The 15,473-nt window shown below is 37.1% G+C and overlaps 1 protein-coding gene across 1 annotated transcript in view; it reads right to left on the bottom strand.

Moving 5' to 3' along the window:
* Window positions 1–15,473, bottom strand: part of CACNA1E (calcium voltage-gated channel subunit alpha1 E) — a 295,321-nt gene that overhangs the window by 76,324 nt on the left and 203,524 nt on the right. Inside the window, exons 19-21 of the mRNA XM_087960861.1 lie at window positions 12,847–12,903; window positions 10,793–11,392; window positions 2,794–3,083 (exon numbers count right to left, since the gene is read on the bottom strand). Coding sequence (XP_087816987.1) covers window positions 2,794–3,083; window positions 10,793–11,392; window positions 12,847–12,903 — 947 coding nt within the window. The remainder of the gene's footprint in view (window positions 1–2,793; window positions 3,084–10,792; window positions 11,393–12,846; window positions 12,904–15,473) is intronic.

Below are 15,473 nucleotides of genomic sequence, written 5' to 3' on the forward strand. Positions count from 1 at the left end.
CATAAAAGATTCATTACATAAGAGAAGAAGTAACCCATGCTGAAAAACTGAAAAGTTCAGCCCTGAGTAGAAAAAAATATGTGCGTACAGTTTTTACAAAGATTACATCCTGCACACTAGCAATTCAAATTATGGGCCAAGAGAAGTAATTTTTTGCAAACTGTAATTTGCATATTTTAACCTTCAACTGCCACTGTTTCACATAACTTATTTGTGTACTTGTAATTCAATGGAAGAGAAAGGAGCACTTCAACGGAATAAAGATCTGCCCCCAAAATCCCTTGTATCTTGTAGATGTATTCTTCTGTTGAGACATGAACAGAACATAAAACTCTCCATTCCTCCCTGAGCAGGTGCAAGAAAGTAATATGAATATCTGGTTTGTCCTATGTGTTATATGATAAGTTAACACCTGGTAAATCATCTTTCTTCATCTATTTGAGTGTAAAGGCTAGAAATATGGCTTTTTAAAAATAAAAATGGAGACTTTCAGAATTGTGTGTACTTTAGCATATTCTAGGCTTGTTTAGTACTGCAGGCAAATCATAGCATGTACCTGACCCTGTCTACTATTTATTTCCACACCTGCTGCAGTGCAAATCCAACACCTCTGGAATTGCAGTTTAAAGATATAATTTCTGCCAAGAAAAAGCATGCCATTAATTGCTACCTTATATTCTCAACACCTGGCTATGTAGCTAGTTAGATGGAGATCTGAAGAAAGGAGGATGGGGAGAGGGAAAAAGAGGGTGCCAAACAGAACAGACAAAGGTATTTTTGCAATAGTTTTGTGTAATTAATATCCAGATGTTATAGGGAGTTTTTAATTGTGAAGAAACAGAAAAGCACTTCATAGCCTTTGTCAAGGGTCAGACTGAGAAAGCAGTTAGATTGAATGCTATGAAATTATTTTACTGGAATGACTATTCTATTTTTACAACTCCTATATCTAAGGCATCAAAATTAATTGAAGTTTGGAATTATCCAGAAGTTATTTTTAGGCCTAGCCTGACATTTCATATATGGAAAAAATATGGAAGGTTTTCTTTTGGATTTGGTTGTATTTCTTCCCTGAAAAAGAGAAATCAATAGCAAAATATTCTCTCAGTGGCATCTGTCTTTCTTTGCAATAGCTGCCTACTTCCACATAGTACCAAAAATAAATAAATGTTTGTTTTTTTAAAAAAAGAAAAAGGGAGGGAGGCAGGGAGAGGGGGAAATGTATTCTTGACTCATCATTATTAACAGAAAATTCATCTATACATGAAATGGAGAAGGGAAAAAAGCGAGTAGGTAGAGGAGATGCATCAGGAAAAATCAAGAAGAAGAAAAGGGGGCTAATTAAAAAAGGCTATGGGCAGAGGAGAAGCAAGAGGGCAAAGCTTAGGGGTTGAATGACAAAATCAGCAACAGGACATAAGCCATACACCCTTTGGGTGCGGGAGATGATATCATAACACCCATAGAAAAGGGGCATTATCCTGAATGCCACAACTTTCATACAGCACTCTAATCCTCTCATCCCTGCCCAACTCTCCATGGATGCCACTGGACTCAATCTGCTCTCACCATCATCTCCAGCAATTTGTTTATTTATTATGCTATGCTGTCTATTTCACCTATAAAGTGATTCTTTATCATTGTATAGTATTCTCAGCTTAAAACCAGCCCTGTCTGAAAGCTCTTCCATGGGAGAAAAGGGACGAATGACTTTCTCAAGAACTACGATGACCTGGGCAAGTTGTCCAAAGTTCAAAATGTGATATAGGAGGTGAAAAGAAGAAAGAAACTCTCAAATCTATGAGGTCCATTTCTCACAATTCTTCCTGTAAATTTCTTGCCAGCCTCTAAATAGCCTTTCTTTCTCTCAAATGTTCGCCCTGGTATTCTGTCAAATCAAGAGCTGCAGTGGCAGCATGAAGGTACAGACAGACAGACAGACAGAGAGACAGCTTCCTCCCTCCCTCCCTCCCTCCCTCCCTCCTTTCTTTCTTTCTTTCTTTCTTTCTTTCTTTCTTTCTTTCTTTCTTTCTTTCTTTCTTTCTTTCTTTCTTTCTTTCTTTCTTTCTTTCTTTCTTTCTTTCTTTCTTTCTTTCTTTCCTTCCTTCCTTCCTTCCTTCCTTCCTTCCTTCCTTCCTTCCTTCCTTCTTTCTTTACATTAGAACATTTTGGAGGATATAAGAAAGGTAGTTCTTCTGAGAGATGCTTTAAATGCAACACTGACAAAGATACTTAGCAAACCTTCCTTTCCCTGAGATTTGCAGCCCCTTCCAAAGGTAGTCTACATATTGGGACAAGAGAAAAGAGCAAGGAAAGAAAGGCATTCATCTCCCATCCTGTCAACTGTTAATATGATCTTTATTGCAATTTCACAGGTAAGGAAAGGAAGGTGGCTCATGTATTTTGAGCCAAGCTAGAGAAGAATTTGGGAGTGGGTTGTATCTCATTTCAGATGTCCTTTTATGACATCCTCCTAGAATTAATAAATGAATCTGATTCAGGGAATATTAGCTGATGGTTATTTCAACACTATAGTATCAACACAAGTCACACCACAATAAAAACTCTATAAATGCAAGTTTCTTCAGTCAAACTGTCAGTCACTTCTTTATGAAAGCACCAACAGATCTATAACAAACTTTGGCCCGACTTGACACAAAGGAGCAGAGGAATGTTTTTAAGGGGGATCCCTTGATCTCAACCAAGAATGGCTGACAATGCTGCATGGCAATCTGTATCTCCCTTTGACAAGCTGAGATTTGGTGTCAAACTAGAAAAGAGATGGATACTTACTCTGTACCACAGTAGAGTCTTGCACATCAATCATGATGGTAGTGCTCTCTGTCGCTTTATCCATGTTGGCAGTGATAGATGAAAGATCAGGTTCACTCCTGCTGATAGTCCTCTCTGTCTCCATTGACAGGTCACCCAAAAGCGCTTGCTCACTTGTCTCTAGGCTGCTGCCATCTTGCTTCACTGGACTGACCTCTTTGCTTTTGTCCAACATCTGGTGACCCTCTGAGGGACTTGGATCTTGGGTGGGGATGGGAAGCTCGGCATTATTTGCTGTTACTTCACTTGTCCTGGGTGAAGAATTTAGAAAGAGAGGGCCATAGTAAGGGATAGATTTCATGTGTTTGTGAGCCCAAGCAAAGAGAAGAATAAGAGTAAATATAATAGCTAGGATATCACAGTGTTTAAAATAACTTAGATATATCGGATATTTGTAGATGTGATCTTCCTGAGCACTGCAGGAAAAAAATATGCTTTTTTGCTGTAAGCTACAAGCAATTAAAGTGAATATCCACTTTTCAGGAAAACTTGCTTTTTTAGTGCATGCATCTTATTCGGTTCTCTCTATGCAGCAATTATTAGATAGCACACTATGTGGAAGAATTCTACTCATCTATTTTGAAGCAGCCAGTGCTCTGTTCTTCCAGTTTTCTACCACCACCATTAACATCTTCTTTTCCAGGTTTTAAAATTGCACATTGTTTGCCTAATATGGTTCAAAGCCTGGCCATGAGACTACTTAAAATCTCTTCAACAATGTGATTCCTGTGTAAATGAATAACAACACATTTTGGCTTACATGTTTACTTGCACTAATATATTATTCTATTATTATAGGCTATTCTATTATTATAGGCTATTCTATTATTATAGTTATTTTATTATACACTTAAGAGGGCTTGAGGATTATACTCACTTATAACTAAACTTGAAGAAAATGGTCCGTAAAATCCATTAATTTTCTGGGAAGATGCCTATTTCTGACATAGTTAATTTCATACTAGTCAGTTTTACAATGCAATGATGTCTGCTTGCTTATATGAGTAGTATGCATTTTCCTTTATACCTGCGTTTTGCTTTTAGGAAAAGCCACATTCAAAGTAAAGCCAATTAATTTTTCCCTTTCTATTCACTGTTTTCCTAGAAAGTCTGACATCCTTCAGTGTGTTTAGGGAAATGAAGAGAAAGGAAACTCTACCCATGTAGGAGGAGTGAGATCCCCTGGTTCACTTAATTACTTTTCAAAGGGAAAATTTCATGAGCCCTTTCTCAGAGTCACAGTACAGTCACGAATGGCAGCTTTAAAAAAAACCCTCTCCAATCTCATTGACTTTTCTCATTTGGAAACGTCTTCAGCTGTGTCTCAGTTGTGCATTTCCCTCCCTTCTGTCCAAAAGCTTGGTGCTATAATTTCAATTCTGCTTTCCTTAAATTATTTTCCATGTTAAGAATTAGGGCTTAAAACTGGCAGGAATAAATGAGAGGATTCCAGATTAGAAACAGCATCAACTGGTCGACCTTCCTGTCAAATACTACACATACCGGTATGTGGCTCATTTAGAAACACCTCTGATTTCATGAGCAAATATTCTGGCAGGGATGACCAATTCTGTATTTAAATTGTACATCAAAGGAGATTTTCAAAGGGAATACAAATGTCAGCAACAACAACATCGAACCCTCTAAAAACTCAGTATTAGCACAGTCTTGTTTATATTAATGAGTGGAACAAGACAAATAATGCTTTCTGAAAAGTGCCTGGTAGAATCTGAATAGGGGATGTCCTGGCTCACAATTCAACAATCTTAACCACTGTATCATACCTGGTGTCAAGGTTAGTTATGACTTTAAAAACAACCAGCAAAGAGATTAAATTTAGTCTTCCAAACTAGATCAACATTGGAAAAAAAAATGTATTTACATAAAATGGATCAGTTTTGTGCCATTAAGTCAGTCAGTGATGGCATGGATAGATTTTTCCCATTGTGATGTGTCCCTAACTTGATCCTTCAACTTGGTGCATTTATTGTAACTGTAATTGAGTCCATCTATTGTGCTGTTCACCATCCTCTTCTTTTCGTTCCTTCCATTTTTCCCAGCACTAGAACTTTCTCCTGAGAGCTAAGTTTTTTTCAAAATGTGTCCAAAGTAGGATAATTTGAGCCTGGTTATTTGTGCCCTGAGTGAGGATTGAATTCTTTGATGATTGATTTGTTTATTTTTCCAGCTGTCCAGAGCATTTTCAGGACTTCCCTAAAATACCAGATTTCAAATGTGTCAATATTCTTTCTTAACTTGCATCTTCAAAGTCCAACTTTTACTTCCATAGAGTGTCACAAAGAACACCATTGCCTGCCTTTTGTAGATATAGACACATCACAGCATCTGAATATCGTTTCCAAAGCCTTCATAGTTGCTTTTCCAAGTGTTAGTCTGGGTGTATTTCTTAACTGCTGGATTCTTTCCAGTTGATAATTGGTCCTGAAAAACCATTTTAATAACTTGATTGTCAGTTCTAAGGCTGATTGTTGTCATTAGATTGATCTTCTTTACATTTTAGTCCCATTTTTTCCCCATTCTGTCCTTTAGCTTTTATTACTAGAATTTGCACATAGCAATACAATTTAGACTTATGTATCACTTCATAATGCTTCACAGCCCTCTCTAAGCAGTTTACAGAGTCAACATATTGCCCCCAAAAATCTCGGTCCTCATTTTACTGATCTTGGAAGGATGTTAGCCTGAATCAACCTTGCAGGTCAAGATCGAACTCCTGGCAATGGGCAGTGAGTTAGTGCGCAATACTGCATTCTAACCACTTAACCACCATGGCTCTGCATATCCTTTGCATATCCTTTGCATTTTCAGCTATCAGAATACTGTTGTTTGCATATTTCAGGATATTGATATTTCTTCATCCAATTTTAAAATCAGATCGCTTTTTTATGGTCCAACTTGGAATACATTAAGCATTTTGGTTGAATAAACATGGGGAGAGTAGTCCTATCTCACTCCTTTCCCAACCTGGACAGAGTTTATTTTACCACGTTCTGCCCGTACTGTGACTTCCTGATTTGTCTATAGGCTTTGCATGAGGATAATAAAATGTTCTGGGATTCCCATTTTCCTAAGCACAATCCACAGCTTGGCATGACTGACACAATCAAATGCTATTCTATAATCAATATAACACATGCTGACTTTTTTCCCTTCATTCTTTGGCTTCCTCAATCTTCCAGCATGCATCAGCAATAAAGTTTTGTATCCAGTGACTTTTCCTAAATCCAGCTGGCATCTTATTTTCCATTGTTTGGCTCCAATCTGCATTGAATGAGTCTAAGTATTATTTTGCTAGCATGGGAAATTAAGGATATTGCACAACAGTTTGTACACTCTGTTAAGCCTCCCTTTCTCAGTAGAGGAATGTGTTTGACCTCTTCTAATCTGTTAGCCACCATATTGTTCTCCAGAATTGCTGGCATCGCTTGGTTAGAATCTGTATTGATTCTTCTGCTGCTTGCTTATTTCTGTGGCTATTTCATCAGGACAAAAAATAAAACTGGTGTAATGAAAACTTCTCGCTAGCAGGAATATGATAAATAATTCTATATATTGTTAAGTAGAACTATCCAGAACTGGGCAGTAAAATGTGAATGACCACAAGATAGCAGTAACATTTTTGTTTGCAACTTTGATCTGATAACCCTAATATACTGTAAATGTGCATATTGAAAAATAGCCAAACAACATTTTTTTCTTTGCTTAATCCTTCTGTTTAATAAATCCAAATTAATTTTATCTGAGATTCATGTACAGTACGTGGCAGTAGTTATAAATATGCAACAAAGCTGAAAAGAGATCCCTTTTTACTTCTGCATTCTTTTCTACCTTTTGTCTTGTATGATCTTTTAGAGAGCTCATCGAGAGTCTGTAATTCAGAGAGTCCTCCAGTATTACTCCAAAAGAGGAGGAATAGCCAACAGACTAAGGGAAATGGACCCAAAGAAGCACATGTAGGAGACTCAGAAAGAAATTGTAGTTTTTATGCCACAAATAATAGATGAAGTTCGTTGTTTTTGAAGTAATCTGGACAATTGGCATAATTTATGGAATTTATAGAAAATGACAGCATCCATATAATTCTATAATTATGGCAAGTTTGCACAAGTAACATAAATGACATGAATCACAGCAAATTGCATGTGATTCATGCCATTTAACTCTTATTAACTGTTATTCAATTGTAATGGAAACCCCTTCCCCTATTATTCCACAAAACCAAGCTTTGCTTTTTTTTTTTTTTTTACTGTTATCTCATCTTTATTTCATCCCTTTCATCTATGCTTGTAAGGATATTAAATGATTACTGCCACACGTAGCTTGTCTAGAGCAGTATCTATGGAGCTCAAGGGTAATATCTGCATTTGAATCTACTGTATATCTGTATGTGTATCTATACCTACACCCACACCCATATCTATCTATCTGATTTGATATACATCTTACTTGATATACACAGATAGTCCTTAACTTACAACAATTCATTTAGTGACCATTTCAAAGTTACAACGGCACTGAAAAAGTGACTTATGATCGCTTTTCACATTTACAACCCTTATTGCATCCCCGTGATTATGTGATCAAAATTCTGATGCTTGGAATCTGACTCATGTTTATGATGGATGCAGTGTCAGGGTAATGTGACAACCTTTGGTGACAAGCAAAATTCATGAAGCCAGATTCACTTAACAACCATGTTATTAACTTAACAACTGAAGTGATTCATCTAACATCTGTGGCAAGAAAGGTGATACAATGAGGCAAAATTCACTTAACAAGTGTCTGACTTAACAACATAATGTTTACACTCAACTGTGGGGTTGATCTCATCCTTTCTTATTTTAGAAGAATGTTAAAAATAGCCCAACCTGGACAGAGTTTATTTTACCACGTTCTGCCCGTACTGTGACTTCCTGATTTGTCTATAGGCTTTGCATGAGGATAATAAAATGTTCTGGGATTCCCATTTTCCTAAGCACAATCCACAGCTTGGCATGACTGACACAATCAAATGCTATTCTATAATCAATAGAACACATGCTGACTTTTTTCCCTTCATTCTTTGGCTTCCTCAATCTTCCAGCATGCATCAGCAATAAAGTTTTGTATCCAGTGACTTTTCCTAAATCCAGCTGGCATCTTATTTTCCATTGTTTGGCTCCAATCTGCATTCGAATGAGTCTAAGTATTATTTTGCTAGCATGGGAAATTAAGGATATTGCACAACAGTTTGTACACTCTGTTAAGCCTCCCTTTCTCAGTAGAGGAATGTGTTTGACCTCTTCTAATCTGTTAGCCACCATATTGTTCTCCAGAATTGCTGGCATCGCTTGGTTAGAATCTGTATTGATTCTTCTGCTGCTTGCTTATTTCTGTGGCTATTTCATCAGGACAAAAAATAAAACTGGTGTAATGAAAACTTCTCGCTAGCAGGAATAAGATAAATAATTCTATATATTGTTAAGTAGAACTATCCAGAACTGGGCAGTAAAATGTGAATGACCACAAGATAGCAGTAACATTTTTGTTTGCAACTTTGATCTGATAACCCTAATATACTGTAAATGTGCATATTGAAAAATAGCCAAACAACATTTTTTTCTTTGCTTAATCCTTCTGTTTAATAAATCCAAATTAATTTTATCTGAGATTCATGTACAGTACGTGGCAGTAGTTATAAATATGCAACAAAGCTGAAAAGAGATCCCTTTTTACTTCTGCATTCTTTTCTACCTTTTGTCTTGTATGATCTTTTAGAGAGCTCATCGAGAGTCTGTAATTCAGAGAGTCCTCCAGTATTACTCCAAAAGAGGAGGAATAGCCAACAGACTAAGGGAAATGGACCCAAAGAAGCACATGTAGGAGACTCAGAAAGAAATTGTAGTTTTTATGCCACAAATAATAGATGAAGTTCGTTGTTTTTGAAGTAATCTGGACAATTGGCATAATTTATGGAATTTATAGAAAATGACAGCATCCATATAATTCTATAATTATGGCAAGTTTGCACAAGTAACATAAATGACATGAATCACAGCAAATTGCATGTGATTCATGCCATTTAACTCTTATTAACTGTTATTCAATTGTAATGGAAACCCCCTTCCCCCTATTATTCCACAAAACCAAGCTTTGCTTTTTTTTTTTTACTGTTATCTCATCTTTATCTCATCCCTTTCATCTATGCTTGTAAGGATATTAAATGATTACTGCCACACGTAGCTTGTCTAGAGCAGTATCTATGGAGCTCAAGGGTAATATCTGCATTTGAATCTACTGTATATCTGTATGTGTATCTATACCTACATCCACACCCATATCTATCTATCTGATTTGATATACATCTTACTTGATATACACAGATAGTCCTTAACTTACAACAATTCATTTAGTGACCATTTCAAAGTTACAACGGCACTGAAAAAAGTGACTTATGATCGTTTTTCACATTTACAACCATTATTGCATCCCCGTGATTATGTGATCAAAATTCTGATGCTTGGAATCTGACTCATGTTTATGATGGATGCAGTGTCAGGGTAATGTGACAACCTTTGGTGACAAGCAAAATTCATGAAGCCAGATTCACTTAACAACCATGTTATTAACTTAACAACTGAAGTGATTCATCTAACATCTGTGGCAAGAAAGGTGATACAATGAGGCAAAATTCACTTAACAAGTGTCTGACTTAACAACATAATGTTTACACTCAATTGTGGTTGAGGACTATCTGTATCTTATTTTAGAAGAATGTTAAAAAATAGCTAAAAAGAATAGCAAAAGAAAATTATATTTTCTGACATTTATTCAGCCAATACACAAAACAAGCAGAGTACAGTATTTAAAAGAGGAATGTTACACAGCTGAAGGTAGGACAACAAGCAATGAAGGCAGACTAATCAAGGAGAGAACTAACTTAGAACTAAGGTCACCATACTACAAAAAAAGATGTTGAGACTTTGGAAGAAGTTCAGAGAAGAGCAACAAAGATGATCAAAGGCCTGGAGACTAAAACATATGAAGAACGGCTGTAGGATTTGGCTAGTCTAAAGAAAAGAAGAATTAAGGGTGACATGACAGCAGTATTTCAGTATTGGAGGGGCTGCCACAAAGAAGAGGGGTCAAATTATTCTCCAAAGCACCCAGAGGGCAAGATGAGTAACAGTGGTTGAAAACTGATCAGAGAGAGAAGCAACCTGGAATTATGGAGAAATTTCCTCACAGTGAGGACAATTAACCAGTGGAACAGCTTGCCTCTAGAAATTGTGGGCGCTCCATCACTGGAGGTTTTTAAGAAGATTCTAGTCAGTCACTTATCTGAAATAGTATAGGTTCTCCTGATTGGGCAGGGGGCTGGACTAGAAGACCTCTAAGGTCCCTTCCAGTCCATTCATTCTAAGGAGAAATATCCTGACAATGAGAACAATTAATCAGTGGAATGACTTGCCTCCAGAAATTTTGGGTGCACCAACCTTGGAGGTTTTTAAGAAGAGATTGGAAACCATTTGTCTGAAATGGTATAGGGTTTCCTTCTTGAGCAGGTGGTTGGACTAGAAGACCTTCAAGATCCCTTCCAACTCTGTTATTCTATTCCAATTGTGTCTATTAGGGTAAAAATATTCTGTAAAGGAAATATCCCATTCTCCTGGGCTTTAGCTTCATTTCTTTCAGGTTTCTATAATGGACTTCACTTTGGCTTCTCTTAATTGTCAGCTACTTTTTATTTTAATAATAGTTTGTACAAGCCAATCATTCCTTGATAACCTGAATGTGTAAAAATGCTATTAGCTATCATTCCAATAATAGTCAATATAGATCACTACAATTTGCTAAATGTTTATAAGGATTTAGCAATCACCTAAAAGAAGAAAGGATAGGCACACACCCACTTATTTCCTTGGGGCGTCACCATCAGGAACAGAATCAGATGACCTACCTTTTCAGGTCCATGTCAGCCACCGGTTCCTTTTCAGCAATTGTCTCCTTTTCCTCTCCATTTTCCTTATGATCCCCATTCTGCTCTCCTTTTGCTGGCGTGACTCCTTCTGGGCCATTCTCTTGGCTAACTGTTCTATTCTCCTTCGGTTCAGTCCTCACCCTGCGGTGTCGGCTACGTCTCTGACTCTGCCGGAGCCGAGCCCTGTCCTCAAAGCTTACGCTTCCTTTGCTTTCCTGGTCATTGATATCACAATTCCCATGAAATGATTTGTGATGCCACTCTTCCCATTCCCTCTTGGCCTGAGGAGATGGACTTCTCTGGTCATCCCGGATGCTGGGGCAGGGTTTGGACCCTGGGAGTTTTTGCTCCAGACTTTCTCCGTTTGTCTGCTCTGGCCTACCCCCTTGATCACCCCCAATCTTTTCCAGGCCAGAGTTTTCCAGTAACTTCCTTTTCCGAAAAATACTGGCATTTGGATTGAGCAGAGGGGGGTCATCTTTGTTGATGCCCTCTTGACTGGACGTCTGCATATGTCGGCGGAGCCGGCTAGTCCGCTGTTCCCACACAGACATGTGATGTCTCCTTCTCCTCTCCCTCCTGGGAAAGGAAAACAAATGGGTTCAATTCATCTGTGCCCTGTCAGAAACATAAGAACACATACCAGTACATACAGCATGCAACTAGGACCATACACAATAACATATTGGGGCTTGATTCTCTGTTCCCCTGAATTTCATGAATGCGCAGCAAAATCACAGTATCTCCAGGATAATAAGAGAATCAAGTCCACTTGCATGACGTTAACAAATCATTAGAAGACATTTCATTCCACATTCACTGGACACATGGCAATAAGCCCGAGCAACAGGACAATGAGGTCAAAGACTGAGCACATTCACAACACTGTCTTTGTGAAAGCACCCACCAGATCACTTAAACATATGGCATCAGTCTGCATGTACTGCAATTTTAATAAACTTACAGTACAGTAAAAGAAGTAAGTGTTCATCAACAAGCAGGAGTATGGTAAAGGTGACTTAAAGTATTGCATGCAAGCACAAGGGCTACTCAAGACTGGCCCATTTCCTTTAGGACTCTGAAAGGGTGGTGATCAGTCAACAGCCTAAAGAGGGAAGATGGACCCAAAGAAGTACATGCAGAGGGCTCAGGAAGAAGTAGCAGTAGGGGAGGCATGCGGTACCAAGTCCCATTCAGCTCAGTGCCAGGGTGAAGCAAATGCATCCAGGCTGATCCAGTGCCCCCACCAACCCCATATTTAGAGCCTGGCAGTGCTTAGGTTCTCCTCTCCATTCTTGGATTCAGTCTGTTACCTGAGGCTGCGGCCCATAACCCACTGTTTTGAAACTAAGTCCTCTTGGCACATATACAGGATTGGATAACTAAGAAAGCTGCTCTTCTCACTTGCTAGGGACATTGTCTGTTAACATACAACATTTCTACCTTTTGTCTCACCAAACCTGTATCTCGTATAATCTAACAGTTTTCAGGAGCAACTGCAAATTGTAGATGCTGCTGTGCAAGTGTTTGTCTGTGGCATTGAATGTTCCAAGGGGTTTTTGCTGATCTTATAAACTTGTATACCATAACTTTACAGACAGACATATGGACACAGGAATAAAAAGACACATGTCTGACATATTGGTAAGCAAACACACAATACACCGACATACATACAGTCACACATGAACAATTTGAATACACATTCAATTTAATGGATTGTTTGCACACACACACAACAGTGTAGTTGCTACAATACAGCTTAAGTTGGTTCACAGACCTGTTTCATACACAGAAGCATACTCTGCAAACTAACACAAAACATACTCTCATACTTGTATAATAAATACAGATTATAGACCCACGCTGATTTACAGCTGTTCAGACTATACACGCATAAACACTACTGGATTGAAACATCCATCCATACTTACAACATAAACATGAAACAACACATACTTGAACTCAATAGTAGGAGTCTATCACATACACACATGTAACCTCTCACAACAAGCAATCACATGCACACATACAGATTACTGGTTCGTGGTTCCCACATCGACATGTGGTGTCTCCTCCTTCTGTCTCTTCTGGGGAAGGAAAATGAATGCATTCAGTCCACTGCAAGGTCACTGATGGTCCCAGCACTCAGAATCCCATATAATGCACAAGCAGAAAACCAAAGAACTCTTAACATTTGTGTATAAATTCACTTCTGGTGAAATGAGTGGCTATATAAATTTGTTAAACAAACAAACAAACAAAGATCAATCCTAAACTATTACTTTCAAAGTGAACATTAAATACAAGTCAATGTCTATGAGTTTGGAATACATATTTTTCACAGCCAGGAAGGTCATTTGTATACAAAAAAATGTAATAGATATTTGTTCTGCACTAGACTGAAAGTGTTGGATAGGCAGCAAAAGGTCTAAACTTTATGGGAAGCTAGACTGTGTGTTTTTCCCTCCTGAAGCAGGGATGTGTTGTTTTTAGTGTGTGGTGTCTTGTTTTATTTTATGTTTTTAATTCCTTTAATTCTTAATTATATTTTGTAAGCCACCCAGAGTCCATTCGAGTGGATGACTCTATTAAATCTAATAAATAATAAAACAACATGCCAACATTTGGTGCTGAGATAGTAATTGTACAAAGATTTTTGCTTCAAACTGCAGAGATCTGAGGTCAGTTTCTGGCATTGCATTTAGGACTATCAGTATATTAGGCAGAGATACATAATGAAAGTAATGATGCGCTTAAGTCAAGTTTACCTCCTGGTGAATTTTCTTGGCAATAAAATAGAACTGATGTCATTGCTTTTTCTGGGTTGTTTGATCAACCTCCATTATAGCCAACAGATAACTAGGGGTTGCTATTTGTTGAAGCTTTTTGTTATATAATAATTATTTAAATATTTCATCAGATTCACTTATCAAATGGTAAGTCACATCTGCATCTTATAGTAAGTTACATCTGTATCTTGAACACACAGAAAATGCTTTTTTGATACTTTGCCAACACTTTATAAAGCATATTCAATCAATGGCACTGTATTGTTTTGCATCTTTTATTTATTTCCACTTGTTGCCACTTCCTAATATGAGCTCCTACAGAAGAAATAACTGTATTATTTCATCTTGAAAATAAGCAACTGATTCTGGACAATGGGAATTTTACAGTGTTGAGTGATTTTCATCAACTTAAAAAAAAACATAGTCAGAAAAAGATAGATTGTACTTCTTTTGAACTTCCTCTAAAATGTAGTTACAGAGGAGTATTAGGGCATATTGTGAATATTGAATCTTCAGCAGAATCTTCAGCTGTGTACACAATCAAATGCAGGAGTTGTCTAATAGAAAAGCTGAAGTAAAAAATGGAAATAAAAATATATTTAGGACCATTTTTTACATCATGAAAGTTACATGTCAGTTGGTTTCCATCCCACATAATTTGAGAGCAGTATAACATAAATAGAAAAGTACAACCTCTGAATCAACATTCTTCTTTCTAGTCTATGTTATGCCTTCCACATGTCTTTTATATTCTTAAAATATTGCAGAAACATGAAAAATGGAAAGCAGGGGCAGGAATCCTAACAGTTTTATGAATTAAAAATAACTCTTAAACATGCAAATAAAAAACCAGGAAGATTCATCTGCTAGAAATTATTGATGAATTGTGGATATACTACAGTATATTTGTGTCTGTTTTGGGATAATACTTTAAATAAAATGGAACATAGTTTTGTATACAATTCTCTGTATTTATACTAGCTGTAAAATTATTGGGAAATGATTTAAAATTAAATAATTAAAGCAATAAAAATAATATGAATCATATATTAATCAATGAATAAAGTATTGATAAATGAATGCCAGTGCTCTATCACTAGCACGTACTATCAGTAATTATATAATACTATGGCATTGTGAAGCAAGAAAGACCAGATCCACACATTAAGATTCAATTAAACTGATTTATTGTTAAAAACCTTTGCTCAGGAATCTTCTTAACTAATGGTCAGCATTGCTTAGAGATAGATAAGGGTCAATGACACTCAAGGGGGTTGGACTTTGTTATTTTGTGTCAACATTGGGATTCTAGGTTTTCCACTGCACTTCAGGTTCTGTCGTCCCTTCTCCTACAGATATAAAGGTAACTTGTAGCTTTATGTCATGTCTTTCTGTGAATAAATGTGCATGGAAAATGGAATGTGCAAGGCCCACTCAAAGCAGGTGACAGGGCCAGAAAGGCTTGTTCAAGATCTTCTCCATTGACATAGTATGTAGAAAATAAGAATTGGTTCAAAGGAGGTCCACCCAGATGTTTCACCCAAAATTGCTCCAGAAAAAAAGAGTTCTCATGGGAATAGAATGAGACTGAGGTGGAAAAGGCCCAGGAGTTATGAGAAAAAGGCCAAGGTAGAAAAATTGAATTCTAATGGACTAGTTAAATCTTGTTGGGAAATATAAAAATATACAGGAATTGTAGCTTAATGGAGCAATTATACAGAGGTATTTGGATCTTCTCAGGACAAATTTCTCAGCTGAAATCAAATTTTTAACTTTGTGTGCTGCCAAGAATCACAGAGGTGAGATGGATGGCTATATATGTTTAGTAAATAAATAAATACATTGTGGATGCTCAATATATGTAGCTT

Source organism: Notechis scutatus, chromosome 3 (assembly GCF_049901735.1).
Source record: "Notechis scutatus isolate UNSWTSFEM ecotype Mainland chromosome 3, rNotScu1.2, whole genome shotgun sequence".
NCBI lineage: Eukaryota > Metazoa > Chordata > Lepidosauria > Squamata > Elapidae > Notechis > Notechis scutatus.